A 19,940-nucleotide genomic window follows, 5' to 3' on the forward strand; every position below is an offset into this window, starting at 1 on the left:
CCTTTTATCATAAAATTACTAGCAATTGAGTATCAATTTGCAAGAATCAAATAAATAAATGAACAGAACAGAGGCTTGTTTAGCTTATACAATTATAAACTACCTAAGCAAAAGCTACCAAACAGCAGCACCACCAGGCTTGGCATACCCCAAAATGTATGTAAACAACACGTATCAAATGCTTGTAAAAGACGGATACGGACACGCATCCTGCTTCCCACATTAATGAAGAAAACTGGTTCTATCCCCATGCTGCTTAACATGAAGGTCTTCCATTGCTCCTCCTGATACTGAATGATGTTTGTATTCTCAGATATTCTCTTTTGTAAATATGCACACATACACATTATTATTATTATTACAATAATTATTTATAATTAAAACTGTATTGTCAAAAAGGGTGTACAGGCATGTGGAAAAAAGTACAAGCACACTTCAATATGATGAAGAATTCATTGGTCTTTACATCTTAGCCTGATGACCTGTAGGGATCACACTTTTCCTATTGACTTTAATTGTGAAACTAGTACACAATGTTAACTTCATGTGTCATATTATAGATTATATTAATTTATTATTATGTACACGTTTCATTACATATTTGTTTAATTGTCAAAAATGGAACGTTTTAGTGAAAATGAAACACTCTTTCACATGACTGTACTAACAGGAAGTTTTCAGACATTCTTACCTGCAAGTTGTCATTTAAGGCTTCAGGCTCCCACTTCTGAAGATTTCCTTCGCATATAATCTCTCTAAAAGATAGATAAATAACGTTATATTGAAAGCTTGTCAATGAAGGCCATTGCTGCAAGTCAAGAATAAATGTAACAAAGTAAAATTAACACACTCGTCATTTGAATTCTGGTGCTTTTGAGGAGCGCTGCAGCGGTTGGGAGCCCTGACGCTTCCGCTGGGACCTAAAATCCGAGTGCGCCGCCAAATATCTAAAATGATTTCTACAAAAGTTTATGACTTACCTAAAAGTTTCGGACAAAGTGAGGGGGCATCCCAAACCATTTATTTTATCGACGTTTGAAATAGGTTGGTTATAAAAAGCAAGTGTTGGCGTCGACAGTCATGCAGATTATAAGAACAGTCGACAGAGATGTACGTTTGTGTTGGTATATATACATATACACACACGCACATTTCATAAGTATTATCAATATTAAGTTACCTCTCGTCTGTCAGCAGTGGCGCCGGTCAACCGTTGAAATTTAAAGGGGTCATATGACACGGCTAAAACGAATATTATCGTTTGTTTTAGATGTAATGCAATGTGTATACACCATTTAAGGTTCAAAAACGCTGTATTTCCCACACACCGTGCATGTTTGTATCTCCTCTTTGCCCCTCCTTTCTGAATTGTGATTTTTTACAAAACTGATCGCTCTGAAAAGCGAGTTGTGCTATGATTGGCCAGTTAACCAGTGTGTTGTGATTGGTCGAATACTTTAAGCGTGTGACGGAAATGTAACGCCTCTTCCCATATTTGGAACATCAGGTTCCAAAGCAATTGTACTGACAGGTACTCCCACCTTACTTTCGTATACATTTGGGCGGTCTTAGTCAAATCATACCACTAACTGACGTAGATTTGTGGGGGTGTGGTTACACGAGGCGTTTCAGGCAGGTCTGGGTGAGCATTCTCTTTTAGACAGAATGCATCTTTTGTTCCGACACTTTAATTTTTGCAATTTTACGTGTCACAGTTAAAATAATTATACACTTTAGAATTTCATTTATACACTAAATAAAGAAACACAATATTATCGAATTATTATCGAACAGTCAGTAATACTGTATCATCAGATCAGAGTTAATGTAGTTTTGTTTTGTTTGCAGTTTCACTGTAGTTTTATCAATATTTTTAATTAGCTTTAATTTAATTTTTCGTTTTTGTGTAAATTTTAATGTATTTTTAGCAATTTTATCATTTATTTATTTATTTTTGTATATTGCTTTATACATATTTGTATTTTAGTTTTAGATTTGTTTTTACTTTGTTTTAGTTAATATTTTGAGTGCCTCAACTTGCTAAGGCAACATTTGTGATTTACGTCTAAGTTTTTCCAAAAATTAGCCCAATATTTGATGCGAATCAACAGAAATGTTTTAATAGTTTTTAGTTTTAATAAACTTCAATAATCTTATATCAGGTCCCTGCTGATTTTCACCCCAATAGAAACCATTGTGAAAGAGGAGTCTGTACTGAGATACTGTTTGTATTTGACCACATTCTATGTGTGAGGCAGAGAGGAAATGTCAGGCTCCTGTTTCCTTTACAGCGTTAATATCTAGGAACATGTGTGTTTATGAGGCTTTAGGGAATTCCAGAGATTGAGCTGCATAATTTTGCAGCTGTGGTGTTGCGTGTGGGTAAAGATCGCATTTTAATCCTTGCACATCTTGAACGTTCCACCCATATGCGGTTCTCCTAAAGTGTGTCCTATTTAGGGAATGCGCACCTCGGGCGGATATTCAACCACCTCATTTAAACTGGTGTCAGGGATGATTTCTAGAAAGCCGCATGGCAGAGAACCCTGCCGCTGCAAAGCTGTCACGTGAAGTCACCAGGGCGTCTTTCGCCACCGGGAGGGTGTAAAAGAGGACTAGATAGCTCTCATCTGCTATGCCACACCACACCTTAACCTCTGGATGGATGAGGTGGGGGTACTGTTACCAAAATGGTTGACTTTAGAGGATAGTTAAAAGCACACAAGGAAATGTCAGTCTTTCAAAGCTCTGAATTTGTTGATATGGCTAAAAATGAGCTTTAACAGCAGTGCATAGCATTTTCAGGTATAATAAATGTAAAAGCGCATTCATCAGCAGTAAAAGTGTATTTGCATGTCATCAGAATTCAGAGGGCCGCAGGACTTCAGCAGTAAAGTGTGTTTACTAAGAGAGATATCTATGGAGCTCTGCAGATAACAGGATTGTTGAACATGTGGGGATAGATTAGACATGCATGAGTCCGGCCACGCTATCGTCCATTTAAGAGGATGTAATCTACAACACACTGTACTTTAAAGAACTTGATTTGGATTTTTGTCTAACACTTTGTAAAGCATGTTGACTATCAACAGAAGCAGAAGGAAATGTTGTTGCTCAGATGTTATTGCACAGCGACTAAATGGGCTTTGCATGGAGTGTGTTTGATTTTAACTTGTCATCTCTTATCATCTTTTAACATATCAACAACAAATATTGATGTAGTCTCTACACAAAACAGTTTTTTTTTACAAATTTAAGTTAGTTGTAGACGATAAAATTGAGTTGGATTCACTTATAAATTTGATATTTTAAAGTAGGCAGCGGCTATTTACACTAAGTTTAAATAGCAGTAGGTTCTATTAATTGAAAATAGCAGCATTTCTCAGCGATATGCTATCTACACTAACTGAAAATAGCTGTATTTTCTTTGGATTATGTAGAAATAGTAGTTAGATGTTATTGGTGGGCTACTTATAAATACTGGCAGATAACATTATATTTGCACCTCAGTATTGTTGTGCATTAAACATTATGCAATAATAACAGAGTGTAAATCTTTATATTTATAAAAAAGTCCTTACCCTAAACCTAAACTTTATGAATTCAAATTAATTTTATGTCTTAAATCAATTTTATTGAAAACAAATGCCTTTATGATCTGTAATGTGATAGAATAAGGTAAAAGAGCGTTTTCAGTGAGAGGTAGGGCTGTAGTCAAGTCCACCTTTGTCGAGTCCAAGACAAGTCCAAGACCAGGACTAGTCGAGACCGAGTCAAGACCGAGTCTAAAGAGGTTTGAGTCCAAGTCAAGTCCATGTCCAAAGAGGTTCGAGTCCAAGTCAAGACCGAGTCCAAATGAGACGGTCCAGACAGAGACAGAAAAAAGAATCCTCTTCAAAAATCAAGACCACATTCTTTATTTGTAATTAACAAAAGCTGATCAAATTAGGTAATTTTATTTACTTTAGGTATAGAAATTTCACCAAAGTCACATAAAGCCGAAGTGCAACTTCAGATTTTCAGTCTTTTTACTGTAGTGTAACAACAACAAGTCACATTCTGGGCTTCCAATGGAAAATGCGCCCATTCTCAGCTTGTTGACTTGTCACTTTTGCCAACTCAATTAATGTTGAAAGAATTTAGAAGTTTCAACAAACATCATTATTGTGATCAGTATTTTCTTTAGTTGGGTTCTTGATTCTTGTGTTTTAACGTTTGGTTTTCATTGTCTGTTATAACTAGGGATGGGTATCGTTAAGATTTTATCGATATCGATACTGCTTATCGATACCGGTACTTATCAATACTGTTATCGATACTATGCTCTATAATTTGATGCAAAAACACATGTTGTGACACGATGTTAAACATTTTAAGTTTCTTTATTACAGCTGAGCTTTAGAACGGCAGTTTACAAATACTTCTGAGCAAACAGAAAATGCCACATAACAAAACGTGTGTGGTTCCAAAGCAATTGTACTGACAGGTACGCCCACCTTACTTGCGTATACATTTGGGCGGTCTTAGTCAACTCATACCACGAACTGACGTAGATTTGTGGGGGTGTGGTTACACGAGGCGTTTCAGGCAGGTCTGGGTGAGCATTCGCTTTCAGATAGAATGCATCTTTTGCAGAGGTGGACGAAGTACACAACTTCCTTACTTGAGTGAAAGTACAGATACTACTGGTCAAATATTACTCCACTACAAGTAAAAGTTGTAAAGACAGATTCTTACTNCCATTTTCTACTTTTGGACCTTTTTATAAATGTAGTGGAGTAAAAAGTATGATATTTGTCTTTCAAATGTAGTGAAGTTAAAGTACAAGTACTCAGAAAAAATAATACTCAAGTAAAGTACAGATACTCAAAAAGTGTACTTAAGTACAGTACTCAGGTAAATTTACTTCGTTACTGTCCACCACTGATCTTTTGTTCCGACACTTTAATTTTTGCTATTTTACGTGTCTAATACATGCATGGGTGACTTATAACACACCAAAGACACAGAAAAACACGCATTTGTGCCATTCGTTGCTTTCCTAGTAAAATTCCCAGTCTTATTGCAGCTTATTTATCAGCACACATTTTTTCACACAGTTTGTTTTTTTAATCCTTTATCAAAATTCAATAACTTCCTCCACCTCTGAAATTACTTCCCTATGGATAAGACCACAGAATATGAACCATAATATTGACCCATGACATTTTTCATATAACATCCAATCAAATCCTACTGGGTAATATAACCCCCCCATCCACACGTATTCCCACTGAATATATAGTTTCACTTGCATTTCACTATAGTTAAAACATCGCAAACCTTGTTTTTACCGTTCGAACTGTTTGAAAGCAGTATAAAAAATGTTTGTTCGTTGCGCTTGCTTGATCCTCTCTGTATTGCCTTATTGACCGCTGTCTCTCTTGAGTCCACTCACTGTGGGCGTCCAGGAGTTGTTTAGTTGTTTGTCTCATTTGTGAGTGTGCATGAAGCTCACATAATGTGGTGTAGGTCTCTTCTTCGCCTTTGCAAACATTTGATGCTAATCCGCCCTCTAGTCACATGAGGCATATGTAAGAAACAATGACAAATTGTGTTCTTAAATCAACACTATGAAGACAAGGAAAAAATATGAGTATTTCGCCAGAGTACAGGGAATATCTTTACCAAGGGAAGGAACAATTGATTTCCAGGGAGCACTTCGAACGGAGAGCCTGAGAGTATAAGAGAACTGAAATGTTTTCATTTGGACAGTGTCAATCATCACAGGTAGAAACAGAGAATCTCACAGATGCTGTCAAACCAAGAGGCTTTAGTGTGTTATTTAAATGGAAGGGAAGCTTAAAGTGGTAGTTCACCCAAAAATGAAAATTCTTTTGTATGGACACAAAACCAATGCAAGGTACCGCCATTGTTTGGATACCAACATTCTTCTCAATATCTTCTTTTGTGTTCTGCAGAAGAAAGAAAGTCATACAGGTTTGAAATGACAAGAGGGTCAGTAAATGATGACAGAATTTTCATTTTTTGGGTGAACTGTTTCTTTAACTGCATGCGATTGGCTGAAATACAGACAGAATCAATTAAAGGGGCCATTGGTTGTTTACAATGATGATGCGACAATTGGTGTAATGAAGGAGAAGAGAAGCTGTCTTGAGGTAACGTATGTGTTGTCATTTACAAAAACATACAGTCCAACAAAGAACCTGTTAGGAACCTTTGTTTTTAAGAGTGAAGATCAGCCATAATTTACCTTTATGGCATTTTAGAAGAATGTTTAACATTATTTGCTGTTTGTTCACCTGTTTTCTGCATTTCATGGTTGCAATGACTTTCAGTAGTCTCTTCTAGAAATGCATGAGCGTTAAAGCGTGCAGTCACGTGACCGTCAGTGAGTAACACATCTAACTGCATTGCCACACCTCTGGGGCACAAGTGGCAACAGCACTGTGATGAGGAGAACAGACCGCAATTTATATCAGGAACGTGTTGTACTCACAGGGGCATTTAGATACTGAACTGTTTCACCAGCGGCTTGTACTGCTGAGTCCAAATAACAGCCCTTAGATTTCCAGCCAGTGTCCGCATGACTAACTATTATAAATAGCTCTGCAATGCACTGTGTAACTTACATAGCTTTCAAATCTATAAGAAAAAAACCCCATTTCATTACATAATAAAAATCTGAAATCCTGCATGGGTGAATTTAGCACATTTTCCACACTGAATGTGCAGGAGCGAATCTGATTCATGTCCAAATTGATCAACCCGTAGCATGAAATGTCTGATCTACAATTGCTTCGTATAGATATGGTCATATGCATCATGACAGTTTTGCAGAAGCTGATCTCAGACCAGCACGCTCCTTCTAAGTGATTTGAAAGACTTAACCTTTGAGTTTCAGACTGATTCTTGACATCATGTTTTTCAGCTTCTGCACTGAAGAGAACTCTAATCCTGGAGTCTTTGTGCAGACTTCATTACTTGTTTTCTTTTCTTTTTTGCGGTTTTGTATCTACAAGATCTAGTTTTAATGAGCCTCCTGTTCTCCCCGACGAATTAGATGAAAGTGTTTGGATCTGTTTTCTCTCTGCATTGTTATTAAAATGCTGCATGCATTGCAGTTTTTGTGCTTTTCTTTTAACACCCCCCCCAAAAAAGAGTCATGACTTTTTGTTGTTTCTTTTTAGGACAGTGCGACAATGCAGTTTTGTGCCAACAAACTGGATAAAAAGGACTTTTTCGGGAAATCCGATCCATTCATGGTCTTCTACAGGAGTAATGAAGACGGCACGTAAGTGTCTCGTGTCTTACAGTATGTAAATAATGTGAAATATAGTATTGCATACACTGCAAAACATGATTTTTTGTGTTTTTGTCTTGTTTTCCAGTACAAATATCAAAACATTTTTAATTTAGATATATTTACTCAGAAAGCAAAATATATTAGGTTGTTTTCTAAAAAAATCTAAATTAATTGAGTGGATGCTTAAGACAAGAAAAAAATACATGACAATAGGGTAAGAAAACGTAAGGACTTAATTCAGATTAATTTTTTCTTACTCCTTTATATAAATCTTTTTTTGTTTTAGCGTAAACTCACTAAACCTGACTTAAATCAAGATATTTTAACTTGACACAAGATGTTTTTAGAATTTTATTGCATTTGTAGCTACTGGAAAACAAGCCATAAATAGCAAGCACGGTTTTTTTTGCAGTGATAAGTAGATCACTTCGATTTTCACGTAAATATAAAATCACTAAATCATTAAAAAATATTTTTTTAAGTAAATGTTTTTCTTTAGTCATAATCTGTTTTCCATAAACGTTATCAATTGCTGTGCTCCTATTGGTTCTTCATGAGAAGGAAACTTATGGGCTGTAAATGGCTCTCTGTGTGGAACGGAAAAATACCTTTTATCCTGGTATTACCCAGAATGCCCCATGAAAGCTTCTTTACTTAAGTGACCATGGATTGATGCTTTCAAGAGCTGTGATGTACTTTTCCATTTTGTTTTCGAGAGTAAAAATACTCAGCAGCTGAAAAGTCTCTGCAGAGGCTTCGGATGAGTCAGATGTTGCTTAAAAACAGGTTTGGAGTGCTTTAATGATGCTCTCAGGCTCCGATGAAGGCGCTCATTAGCAAACGTTAAATAATTTGTGTTTGTAAAAGGGAAGGATGTTTGTAGTGAGATAATTAAGCTTAAATGCAATTTTAAACTCTGAAAGATCTGTAGACTTTTGCTCCTCCGTGGTCGAAACGCTGTGGGTTTTTATTATGTTTTAAAACTTTTTTTACAACTTAGGACAAAGTCGAGAGAGATATTCACTGTGCAGCATCTAACAGTAGCAAATAAATAAAACCAAGGTGATGTCCAAAAAATTACTGACAGTTTCGTAATAAACTAATCTTATACTTACGTAACCAGGTAGGTAATAAAACAGCGTTTTGAATGTGCAGTCCAATGGGTTGTCAGTCAGTTTGACAGTCATGAGATGAGGAAAGCAGGTGGCTGATGTCCGTTGTGTCTGATCTGAGGTGTGTCTCATCTTCACGTCTTCCCTGTGTGTCTTTCTTCTCTCAACGTGAAGGTTTACAATCTGCCATAAGACAGAAGTGGTGAAGAACACATTAAACCCTGTTTGGCAGTCATTTACCATCCCAGTCAGAGCTCTCTGCAACGGCGACTTTGACAGGTAACACATACCACGCACATACTGTACCACCTGTCATTCTTAAATTAAACCACTTTAGTGCTCTGAACACATTATTTCTATATGTCCCAGGGATGTTGGCCCAGATTTTAAAACTTTGTTTTTTGAATGTGACATTAAAACAGTTTTTCCATCCCTTCCTCTATTAATTTAGATACTTGAATGCATTCTATGTATACAGCCGTGGAAGACCATTCTAAATTTGATTTACTCAGCATTTAGATATATTGTGTCCATCCAGTCAAGTGTCTGTTGAATTTCGATAAAATCAAACCTAAGGTGTGACAAAGTCATCTAACAGCAATATGAAAGACTGACAGCCTGAGAACACACATGAAAACTCTGATAAAATTCCTGGTTATCACATAAAAAATCATTTTGAACTTTTACTAATGTAGAAATACTACTGCTGTATTGCTTAAAAGTGATCATGAACTTGTTTTCTTTGCAGTATTTGAGGTCTGAAAAAACACAGAGCATCTTTTCTGTTATTTGACCTGTTTCTCCAGTTTTCATTTTCTGCAAATAAATGCAAATGTATAAAATAATATAGTAAAGCTTCAAAATGTCATGTTCACTATGAATTTGCGCTCAAGGTGCGAGATACAAACACACTTTGATAATGAAAGAGATGCGATTAACGTGTTTACGTGCCATCTTACTGCGATTCAAATCGGCATGTGCCACATGGTACTATGATTATTCTATCTATGATTATGAGGTTAATCACATTAACATGAGTCAATATATTGCCAATATATCATTCTAACCGCATTATGAAGGTGCATGTAAATGTAGTCAATTTTGCACAAACCTGGAGGTACTTGTAGGGGACTGTATGTATGATCTGCCCATCCCCTCACACATCTGACATGATTCGCCTCCCTGTCGTTACCAGTCAGCTTGGGGAACCAGAACCGCGTGTCAAAAAATGTTTGTTCTTGGAAGGCTCCTTCCTATGTGCGCTCGGGCTGCTCTCCAGGGTTAATCTTTCATGACAGGCACCACGCTGCAATACGCTACAGAAATGGGGTGCATGTCATGCAAAATCAAAAAGCCTTTGACAACATTTCATGGTGCCTGCATTCAAGAGACGTGGACTACATATTTACCCTATTTTTATCTTTTATTCTGGGGTGGTTTCTTAAAGAGGCGGTGTGCTGTTTAATGTATAGATATGAATAAGGCTCTGTACATAGCTCAGTCAAACATTGCTCTGTTTGTTTAAGCAACCCATCTGTTTTTCACAATTGACGCATTTGACTTTTAAACTAGAATAGCATTCTGAAACTCCAAATCTTTAGACAGGCCATTGTGCTTACAGTATAAACATTCAAATGCTTTAAGCTTTTCTTATTTTCTTTTTTGGCTCATCCTACTCTGCCTGTCAAATGGGGCAATATTTTTGACAGACCAAATGCATCACGAGGCAACAGCAGGGAATAAAAAACAGGATAGTTTGGTATATATATATACAGTATACATTCTGATTGAATGTTATAAGCTGTGATAGCGCTGCAGGTGGTTATGGACTTTATACACAGAGATCAGGGCGGTCCCTTATGTTAAATTTTCCAATGAGAACACCCTCAATTCATCGCCCGTGTCTTTTATTAAGAGGGTGACAAATTACAGCTACCGAGGCCATTAAAATAGATGTCAGCGTGCATCCATTTCATTCCAACACTCCCCCAAGCATCGCTGTGGTTTTATTTTCACCTCTATTAATATGTGTGACTAATGAAATGAATCACAGATGTATTTCTTTTAGACTAAGAATAAACTGCAGGGAAGCAACATGCTTCGTTTTATCTCAGGAAAACGTACGGCAAAAGTTTAGAAATTGCCAGAGGATTCAGATTTTCGCTTGAAATCTTTCTCCGGCATACGCCGGCTGCCATACAGACTTGAAGAGTACAAGTCGAAATATATGAATATTTCACCAAGAGACTGCAACAGTTTTGCAATAAACGGCGATGTTGACATTTGCCGTGGATTTCCAGTCCCACACAACGGGTCTTCACGCCCTCAAATGTTAGCGCCCGCAGCAAGCAGAAACTCAAAATCAACAGTCTGGTTTGAGGTCAGTGCATGGGAATAAAAAAACAGCCCTGGATTGTACCTGCAGCCTGCATCTCCTCACTGTTTGGGCTCAGAGCGCAATCTATTTTCTTCTCTTCTGTTGTGAGGTTTGATAGACAGATTCCTAGGGATCCGTTGCAGCAGCTGCACTCTCTTACTGTCAAAGAACATGACACACAGGTGATAGACGCACGGAGAGGTGCTGACTCAATACTTTGAAGATAACGAACGTCAAAGGATGCAACCACCCACAATCCCGCGTAGGGAGTGCGTTTTTGATGCCTTACTTCCTCAACTACAGGAGATTGTGTGATATTTTGTATTCGCTTCAGAAGGGTGTGCATTTTAACTGGTGAGGTTGGCTAAACTTTTTGCCTATGAGTGCGTGTTGGTGAGAGAAAGTTCTAGAAACAACCAGCACTTTAAATGCTGGCCTCAAAACATTTATAAATGGGTCAGGTTTTGCTGTAGCAATGTAGCTCGTATGCTCATTGTACTGTATTCTTTGGTATTTTTGAGAAAGGAAACCATTTGGAGAGCACGTTTGGTACTCAATTTTTTTGTTGTTGGAATAATTGTGTGTGCTCCAGAAGGGATAAGAATCCAGAAATAGTGGATTCTTCCTAGTAAATGAAAAAAAGATTCAACATCCAGGCACTCACATGGTGCTGATATTTTAAAAAGCATTTATAAACAAGGCTACCTTTTAAAAGGCCCAAATAAACAAACAAAAAAAGGTTATTGAGAAAGTATACACCAAAAGAGTTTTCTCACCATACCACAATTCACAATTATACGCTTATGAAAATGATTTGTAAGTTGAGCTGTGGGGTGCGGTTTTAAGGGAAATTTAAGTTTTCTTACTTCAAAAGACAAAAGGAGATGCTTTTTCATGCAGTAACGGTGAATTGTACCAGGGGTTAACTTTTGTGTTGAAAATGCAAATCATAATGTACCATAAAACATTTCCTTACATGAGTCATTCTATATTTAGGGGTACATTTAAGGTCAGCCAAAAAGTCAGGAAATCAGTATACTTTTTTGATAAATAAACTAGGTGGTTGAATAAAAATTCCCCTTAATGTGTAAAATTAGTTATTTGGCAAGCTTAAGCTCTAATGACTTTTTATATAATAAATTTACACTGAATTGCCAACATTGTCAACCGTTGATTGTAACACAGTTGACAGGTAACAATTGACATTTCGGCCATTTTAGGGCCTTGTCCAAATTGCTTACCCTTTGACTAGTTAGAACATGACCTTGATTAACTTATGTTTTTATATTATTTCTCTACATATTTATGAATATAACGTGACGCAAGTTCAACAGAATTTGTTGATAACATAGTTGACGGCAGAGGTGGGTAGAGTAGCCAAAATCTATACTCAAGTAAAAGTACAAGTAACTAGAGAAATTGTTACTCAAGTAAAAGTAAAAGTCACTATTTAAAAAATTACTTGAATAAAAGTAAAAAAGTATGCAATGAAAAAACTACTCAAGTAGCTAGTTACTTAGTTACTTTGTATCTGATTATATACTACTCATAAAATTAGAACATCTGCAGTGCTCTCTTATATGAAATACAAACAGTTTTTAGACAAAACCCATGTTTTCTCATGTTGTGTCACATGTGTGTGTTGTGAAAAGCTCTTACTTGTAAACAGTGAACCACAATATGACGCTTTTTTAGTTTTGGTTTGATAGATATAGATTCATTTCCACTTCATCCAACGCTCTTTGCGTTCTGCGTGTTCTTAAGTTTCCCGCTATGAGGAGTGAGTAACCCGCCACTTCAGACGATTCAGACCGTGCTGCGAACTGAACAAATCATTTGAACTGATTCGTGAACCTATTCAGACGGTTTTGCCCATTGTTCAAATAATGCTTTCAAAAGAATCGACTCAAAAGAATCAGTAACTCAGGAATGCCCCGGTAAAGACGACAACCTTGAAATAAGCAACGCATTTTATAATGCATATTTTAAAATGACGGAACGGAAGTACCCACTTTTAATTTTACTTTAAAAGTACATATTTTCCAAAATATTACTCAAGTAAATGTAACGAAGTAAATGTAGCGCGTTACTACCCACCTCTGGTTGACGGTCAATTAATCTACTCTATGTGCAGACAATAATATGGATAAAATATTGAAGAGAAGTTATGACTTACCACACTGTCTTCAAATTTCCCTCCAAAAAACGAAATTACATCAAGTGACGTTGGACATGTGACTTTGTAACAAACCATTGCTGATTTAGGGGGTTTTATAGGGAGTAACACGGTTGACTGATTTCTCTGATAACACAGAATGGGGGATTTAATGTAGATGCATGAGCAAAATATTTTTAAGACACCGTTCTCATAATTTGATGATTATTTTGGACAAATATTCATACAAAATATACACAGAAACATGTATTTTAGAGCTAATCTGAAGAGCAAAACCTCACATTGACCAAATCGGACAGCACAAAATTGGTTTTCTGGTATAGAATATTCCATTTTTGAAAGATAAAAGATGGGTATTTGTTGGATTTTTGTATTAAATGAATTAGAAATGTCCCCGAATATAAAAGTGACCATTGCTTGAAGTGTAAAGTTAATGACAAATTAGTAAAATTGATAATAGAGTCCATGGACATGACATGTACCTCTAATTATAGAATGACTCATAGGAAATAATGAGTTGGGTATTCCCAGCTAAACCCATCTTTTTAATTAATAAAATGATTGTAATGTTACAGATCAATATTGTACATCCTTAATATTGCTAATTTACATTTAGTGAAATTTTTTATACACACACTTATAAAGATAACTGTCCTTATAAATATATAGAACATTGTTTCATTTAGTTTTGTGAGTTGTTTCGTCCTGTCTATAGAAAATTGTAACATGTAAGACTACGGAAAACAAGAAGTTCAAAACAAGAAATTTATTGATGGTAAAAACTCTTCAGAAGCCAAACAAGCCAAAATAACAAACAAAAGACTTATTAACCTCTTGCTAACCATTAAATAAAGCAAAAAAACACAAACAAAGTTCACCTTTTCTCAAATCTTAACCAGAATTCAACAGACTCTAACAACACATGCACAGCTTTCTCAAAACTTCCAAGATCTCTCTCTAAAGGAAATGATGACACGCCATTTATAACCTTGTTGGGTTGGGCTGCACCAATCAGGACACAATACCGATCATCTGGCAGGAGCCAATCACCTGCTGGACACAACACAGACAGTCCAAAACAACAGAGATGGAAAAGAAACACAAAACAAACAAAGGGAAAAAAACGACAACAAAAAACATACGGTTGTAAAACAATGTAGATCTTATTGAAAGAATTTGCACGTTTATTTGTGTATTATACACATAACTGCCTGTCACTGCTTTCTCTATTAAAATACATTTAAAGCTGCTTTCCAACAATGCAAAATTTTGAAAAATTAAATCAAACTTTAATATTCACATTTTAAATCAGAGTTTGTTTTGCTGATTCAGTGAAGTGGTTACCACCCCAAAATCTCACAGCACAAATTAATGGTATCATGGGATAAATTAGCCCAGTGTTTAGCTTCTCCATTAGTCAACATGAAGACAGCTCAGCAAAACCAATGCGGGCACTCCAGAACATTCATTTGTACTTTTATCCTGGAAACACTCTGGTTGTCATAAGAATTATTCACTTTTTCTCATAAACTGCTGTAATGATTTGTTTGGGAGTTCTGGATGGATGTAAACAGGAACACATTTGTGCTAGCAGAGCTGCATAGCTTTCTGAAATGCGTCTCAGTGCACAAACACAAGTCGTGCTAATGAGCTAGCTTCAGGAGCGTGCGCTTCATCCTCATTAATATGGGCAGTAGCAAGCATTTTTCCCTCAATTTTGTTGTTTTAAGCCGTTGAGCAAACACCTGCCACAGGACGCGCTCACCGACCGGCACTGCTTCTGTTTTAATTGTGACTGATGACTCAATTAAGCCGCTAGCAGCAAGAGACCAATCAAAGCCAGTCGAACAAGCTTCAATGTTTTAAACAAATAGCTGAAGAAATTCCTCTGAATCAACAAAAAATAATGTTCATTAAAAGTTGAACCCATTTGATTTATTTAGTCAACTTTACTGTGTTTCAAAATGCTAAATAATAAAATGATTTGTCAAACACCCCGTTTCTTTGTTGTTGTTTTGCAGAACAATCAAAGTGGAAGTGTACGATTGGGACCGTGATGGCAGGTAAGACAATCGGTTCTTTAAATGATCGTCTAAATGTGGAACGAACAGTTCTCCCAAAATAAAAAATCTGTCATCATTTACTCACCCCCGAGTTTACGAGATTTATACAATTCTGTATAAATAGTAGTCAATGGTGTCAAAGAACTGTTTGGTTACAAGCATTCTTCCAAAAATCTTTCTCTGTGTTCATCAGAACAAAGACATTTATCCTTTTGGAACAACTTGAGGGTGAGTAAATGATGACAGAATTTTCATTTTTGGATGAATTGTTCTTTTAATATAAAAAAAATGAAAAAGGTGTTGTCTCACCTGGGAATCTTCTCATCTTTTAGCCACGATTTCATCGGTGAATTCACCACCAGCTACAGAGAACTAGCCCGAGGTCAGAGCCAGTTCAACATATACGAGGTGAGATAACACTACATGTTTTTCCTCTACCCTCACTGCGGTAAACGTTTTCTTTCTCCCTAACTCACAAAATAAGTTATTTACAGAATCTCCTGGCTGCTTTTAAATATAATGTAAGTAAAGAGGAGCAAAGGCTGCCAAGCTCCAAATTGAACAAAAAGGCACCATGTGACAGGAGCCGTATTTTGTTTTTCAGCTAAAACATGAATCATGATCCACAATCTTTTCCACCTTCAGTGTTTTCATTCAACATAAAAGTGATTCATCATTCAGATGCCTTAAAAATCTTCTATGTATTAAAGAGTCTATTTTTTATGTTTCTAACTCTTAATTTTGGTTCTTTTCATTGCTTATTACAAGTCTGTAATCTTGCTGCCAACATTCCCTCGAATCCCCATTCAGTGTTATGGGTATACAAACATCTCTTTGTTTTCTCAAACAGTAATTGTCTTGACAGTACAGTTGGACGCATGCAAATCGGGATTACTGTAAGAACATGTGTAGGAATGTGAATATTTACACTGATTTTCCCTCAGCTCCTATTATGAATGTGTTGATGTTCACCAACACATTAGAAAAAATATTTTGTGGCAGTAGTAGCGTAGCAAAATGATGTTTGTTGGGAGCTGTGCGTTCAGGGCCGATGTTACATTCATTTTGTCTCTTTGGAAGGTTACGGTGGTTGATGCTTCAAAAGGACCAAGCCTGTTTAGTGACCTTGAGATTTGGTTTAAAGATGCTTCCGGAAAAAACAGGCGGTTGGGTGCTTAGTGTTTGTCGGAAATAGTTTTATTGTACGTTTTATTACATGACCTTTATATACTTTAAACAGCTTTGACATTTACATCTTATACATTCCTACTCTTTTACAACCTGGGGTGGTTGGTCATGAGACCACACTGAATGTTTTCTCAAACTCTTTCATCTCCAGATCCCTACATCCATCTCAGCAGCAAGAGTCCATTTGAGTCATTGATTGCTTTGTGTTTGGAGATGAATGGGGGCGACCAGGGGTCTGCTATCTCTTTCTTCTCTACTTCACCTAGTAGAACTAAGGGGTCATCTGAATGGGTCCACTTTCATTTGTGTTGATCTAAGCATCATTATCTGTCTTTCTCTTCCTCGTGCGGATACTCTTCCACTTTCGTTCTCTATCGTGGAGACAATGATCTTGTCCGCATCTCTCTACCCAGCTCCATTCAGTCAATAATACGAATGGTTTATCCAACAGTTCTTGCCAAGCTTCGTTACTATGGAATCATTGCACTTCACATTGGTCAGGAAGGAAAATTATTGGTGGTGTTTGCTTAGGCAAGCATCCATTTTGCTTGCTCGTACACTGGGTTATACATTTAAACAGTAACCTCTGATCCTGAATATTAAATGCATATCTGTTCCGACACCGTGCTTGAGTGATACTTTCAATCGTGTGAGACAGATGTGCTATTACTTTTCTGACCAACTTATTATTTTTACCTGGCAGATGATGAAATGGATTCCAGGAAGGACCCAAGCTATATGTATTGGGATGTAATAGACTATGACAGCAAAAATTCAAATGCATGCCAAAACACTAAACAACCCAAACCAAACCACATCCATACAATATTAAAATCTGATATAGAGGATTAAGATCTGATCAAATCCGAACTGTCAGAATGTGGCTGTCAGAATGCCTCATAGTAAACTGTGTGACTTTATAGTGAGTAGTGAATGAGAGTCAGTGGTTTTGGACGCAATATACGCATGAATGCATGACATGTCTCCTTGGCTTATGTTCTCTCATCCATCGAGTTGGATCGAGACGTGATAGACGTGAGCCGAGGCAAAATTCCGAGTTTCCTTTCCACCCATTTCACTCTGACAGCCGCTATACTGTATGAGTAAGGCTCTTAGCATTGTGAGGATGCTCATATTAGTACTATACCAGCTAATGTAGACACATCGAACAGATAAAACTTAAAAACCAAATCATGTTCATGTGCAGTTTGAAAAATGTCATAAAGACTTGAAGGAACGTATCGCCCGACGTGTTGGGGCAGAGAAAAGCACGGGCAAGCACATGAAATATAACAATCATGTTCATTTTTACATTGTGATACATTCTTCTGGGGCTTCCCTCGCCTGTTTTTAGGTGGTGAATCCGAAGAAGAAGATGAAAAAGAAGAAATACGTCAATTCAGGCACGGTGAGTGGAAGATAAGCTTAGTAAACATGCTTTACAGATGTGAGCGTGCATGCACGCGTGTATCTGAGAATGCACTCCGATGCATGCAGAAGCTTTAATTACACGTGTTTCCAGTGTTTAATTATGTGGGGAAAAGCGAAGACATGCACAGTGGCTTTCAGCTGTCTTCCTGCAGTGATGAGTATCTCCTCTTATACGCTTGCTAATAAAACAAGAGCTAAAAGCACAAGAGAGAACTATTCTTTGTAGCTGCTCGGACACACTGGTTTCCTTTGACAGGTCCGTATAAACCTTGTGTTTAAGCCCTCGTGCGTGTGGCTCATTGTTAATAGCAACTATACTTTAAAATATAAAAATAAAAAGAATATACCTAAAATTGTACTTACGGTATTTTGTAAGGGAATGTCTCAAAACTCCGATGTCTGCTATCAAAAGTCTTTTTCTAATGACCTGCAGCGCGTTAACAATCAGCCTATTTTATGAGAAGCGCGGGAGACAACGTTGTTGATTTAAAATTAAACATAATCATAAACTCCATTAATTCTCCTAAGCAATGAAAGAGTAACATCTGAGCAATAAAAATGTCCTCTGGGTTTGTATACTGTAGGCGCGTGTAAGTGGGTGGGAAGAGAATATGAAAGCAGGAATTTGTAGTGCAACAGCGATAAAGTGATATCAACATCCCGCTTTGATTGATGGCTGTGCCAAACCTTGCTTTATTGCACTGTATTACGAGATCAGGCTGAAAACATCGCCTCCCCGAGGGTCCAGCGCTCACATCATTCACTGCCTCATCAGTACCACCAGCAACAGAGACTTGTATTAAGACAATTTCTGACATAACAGAATTGTCGACTGCCAGCATCACGTGACATGTGCAATAAAGAATGCTCATACTTTTGTGTTGCGGTAAATCAGTTGTCTCTTTTGATCTGTTTTTCACGCAGGTGACACTGCTCTCGTTTTCCGTGGAATCTGAGTCGACTTTCCTCGATTACATCAAAGGAGGGTGAGTAGAGAGAAACGCGCTCTCACAGGTGACATGCATGTGGTAGGAACCATCCATCTCTTTTATCTCAGTAATTTAATATTCGGTAGTTTACATGAAAAGTGCAATAAAATGCATAAAAAGAGAGATCGTAAGAAGGGCTTCATGGAATCATCCGAATGAAGGTCTGAATGGAGGACCGTAGAGTGATGTTTGTGGGGGTGTGGAAATTTAAAGGCCAATTTCATGCAAATGTCAATCTTAAGATGAAAAAATGTTTTTACTAAAACATTTTTACATACCGATAGGTCAGATGTCAATATTTGGTGGTTTAAATACTCATACCCAGTCTCTCTTGAAGTTTTTAAAGCATTTTTTTGTTATTAAACCATAGTTTTGTCATATCCATAACGCAATTGTCACATCCATAACGGAACTGTCAGATCCGCAACGGTCCATATTCCTCATCAATGGACCCATGAAAATTTTAATAAAATAACATTTTTATGTTTTTGTGTGAAGAGGCATCCCTTCTCCATTTGTTGGGTATTATTCCATCTGGTTTGCACAATTTGCACATTTCACAGAAAATCCTACATATTCTCTCAAAAACATTCACCCTTTTTGACATCCATAACACATGAATTTGTCTCTATTTTAAAATATGAAACTAGTGTATAAACTGATACTTTTCTGATGTCTGGACTCTATCATCAGAGGTTTAGTAAAATATAAACAGATGGTGCAATATATTAGTAATAAATACATTCTATGACCATTTATATTTCAAGTTTTGACCACATTTATTTGAACCGTTTTACAGTGTGCATATATTTTCTCATTATTTCTCGGATGATATGACGATCAGAGCATTGGTCTAACACACGACGGCGTGCAGTGTTTGGCTGTTCGGTTAAACTATCTGACATTTCACTAAAAGGACGGGGTCATCTCTTTGCATCGATCTGCTTGAAGCTCTCCAAAGTTGTTTGACTGAATGTCACACTTCCAATCGAAATCAGATTTATATGTGAAAAACCCTCTCGACCTTGGCAGTTGTATGTTTGAAATGATGATGGGTTTTTCCAAATACTACTGTAGCTATGCTGTCAGTCACCACAGAGAGAACTCTCGCTCATGCTCGACTTTTACCCTTGGAAAATATTTTCTGTAATATCAGCCTAGACTAATGGGAGCATTTTTCTGTTTCACTATATAAATATATATTTAAAGCAATACATACTGCAGGCCATTAGGCATTATTATGTTTTCCTAGATGCGTAACGGTATATGGATTTGTTGTTTTCCTTCTATACACACAC

At 36.9% G+C, this 19,940-nt stretch overlaps 1 protein-coding gene across 2 annotated transcripts in view; it reads left to right on the forward strand.

Moving 5' to 3' along the window:
- Positions 1-19,940, forward strand: part of cpne5b (copine Vb) — a 119,106-nt gene that overhangs the window by 67,321 nt on the left and 31,845 nt on the right. For both annotated transcript variants that reach the window (XM_057362045.1, XM_057362046.1), the window contains 6 exons: positions 7,191-7,294; positions 8,593-8,697; positions 14,993-15,034; positions 15,367-15,442; positions 17,577-17,630; positions 18,578-18,639. In XM_057362045.1, coding sequence (XP_057218028.1) covers positions 7,191-7,294; positions 8,593-8,697; positions 14,993-15,034; positions 15,367-15,442; positions 17,577-17,630; positions 18,578-18,639 — 443 coding nt within the window. The remainder of the gene's footprint in view (positions 1-7,190; positions 7,295-8,592; positions 8,698-14,992; positions 15,035-15,366; positions 15,443-17,576; positions 17,631-18,577; positions 18,640-19,940) is intronic.

Source organism: Triplophysa rosa, linkage group LG20 (assembly GCF_024868665.1).
Source record: "Triplophysa rosa linkage group LG20, Trosa_1v2, whole genome shotgun sequence".
Lineage (NCBI taxonomy): Eukaryota > Metazoa > Chordata > Actinopteri > Cypriniformes > Nemacheilidae > Triplophysa > Triplophysa rosa.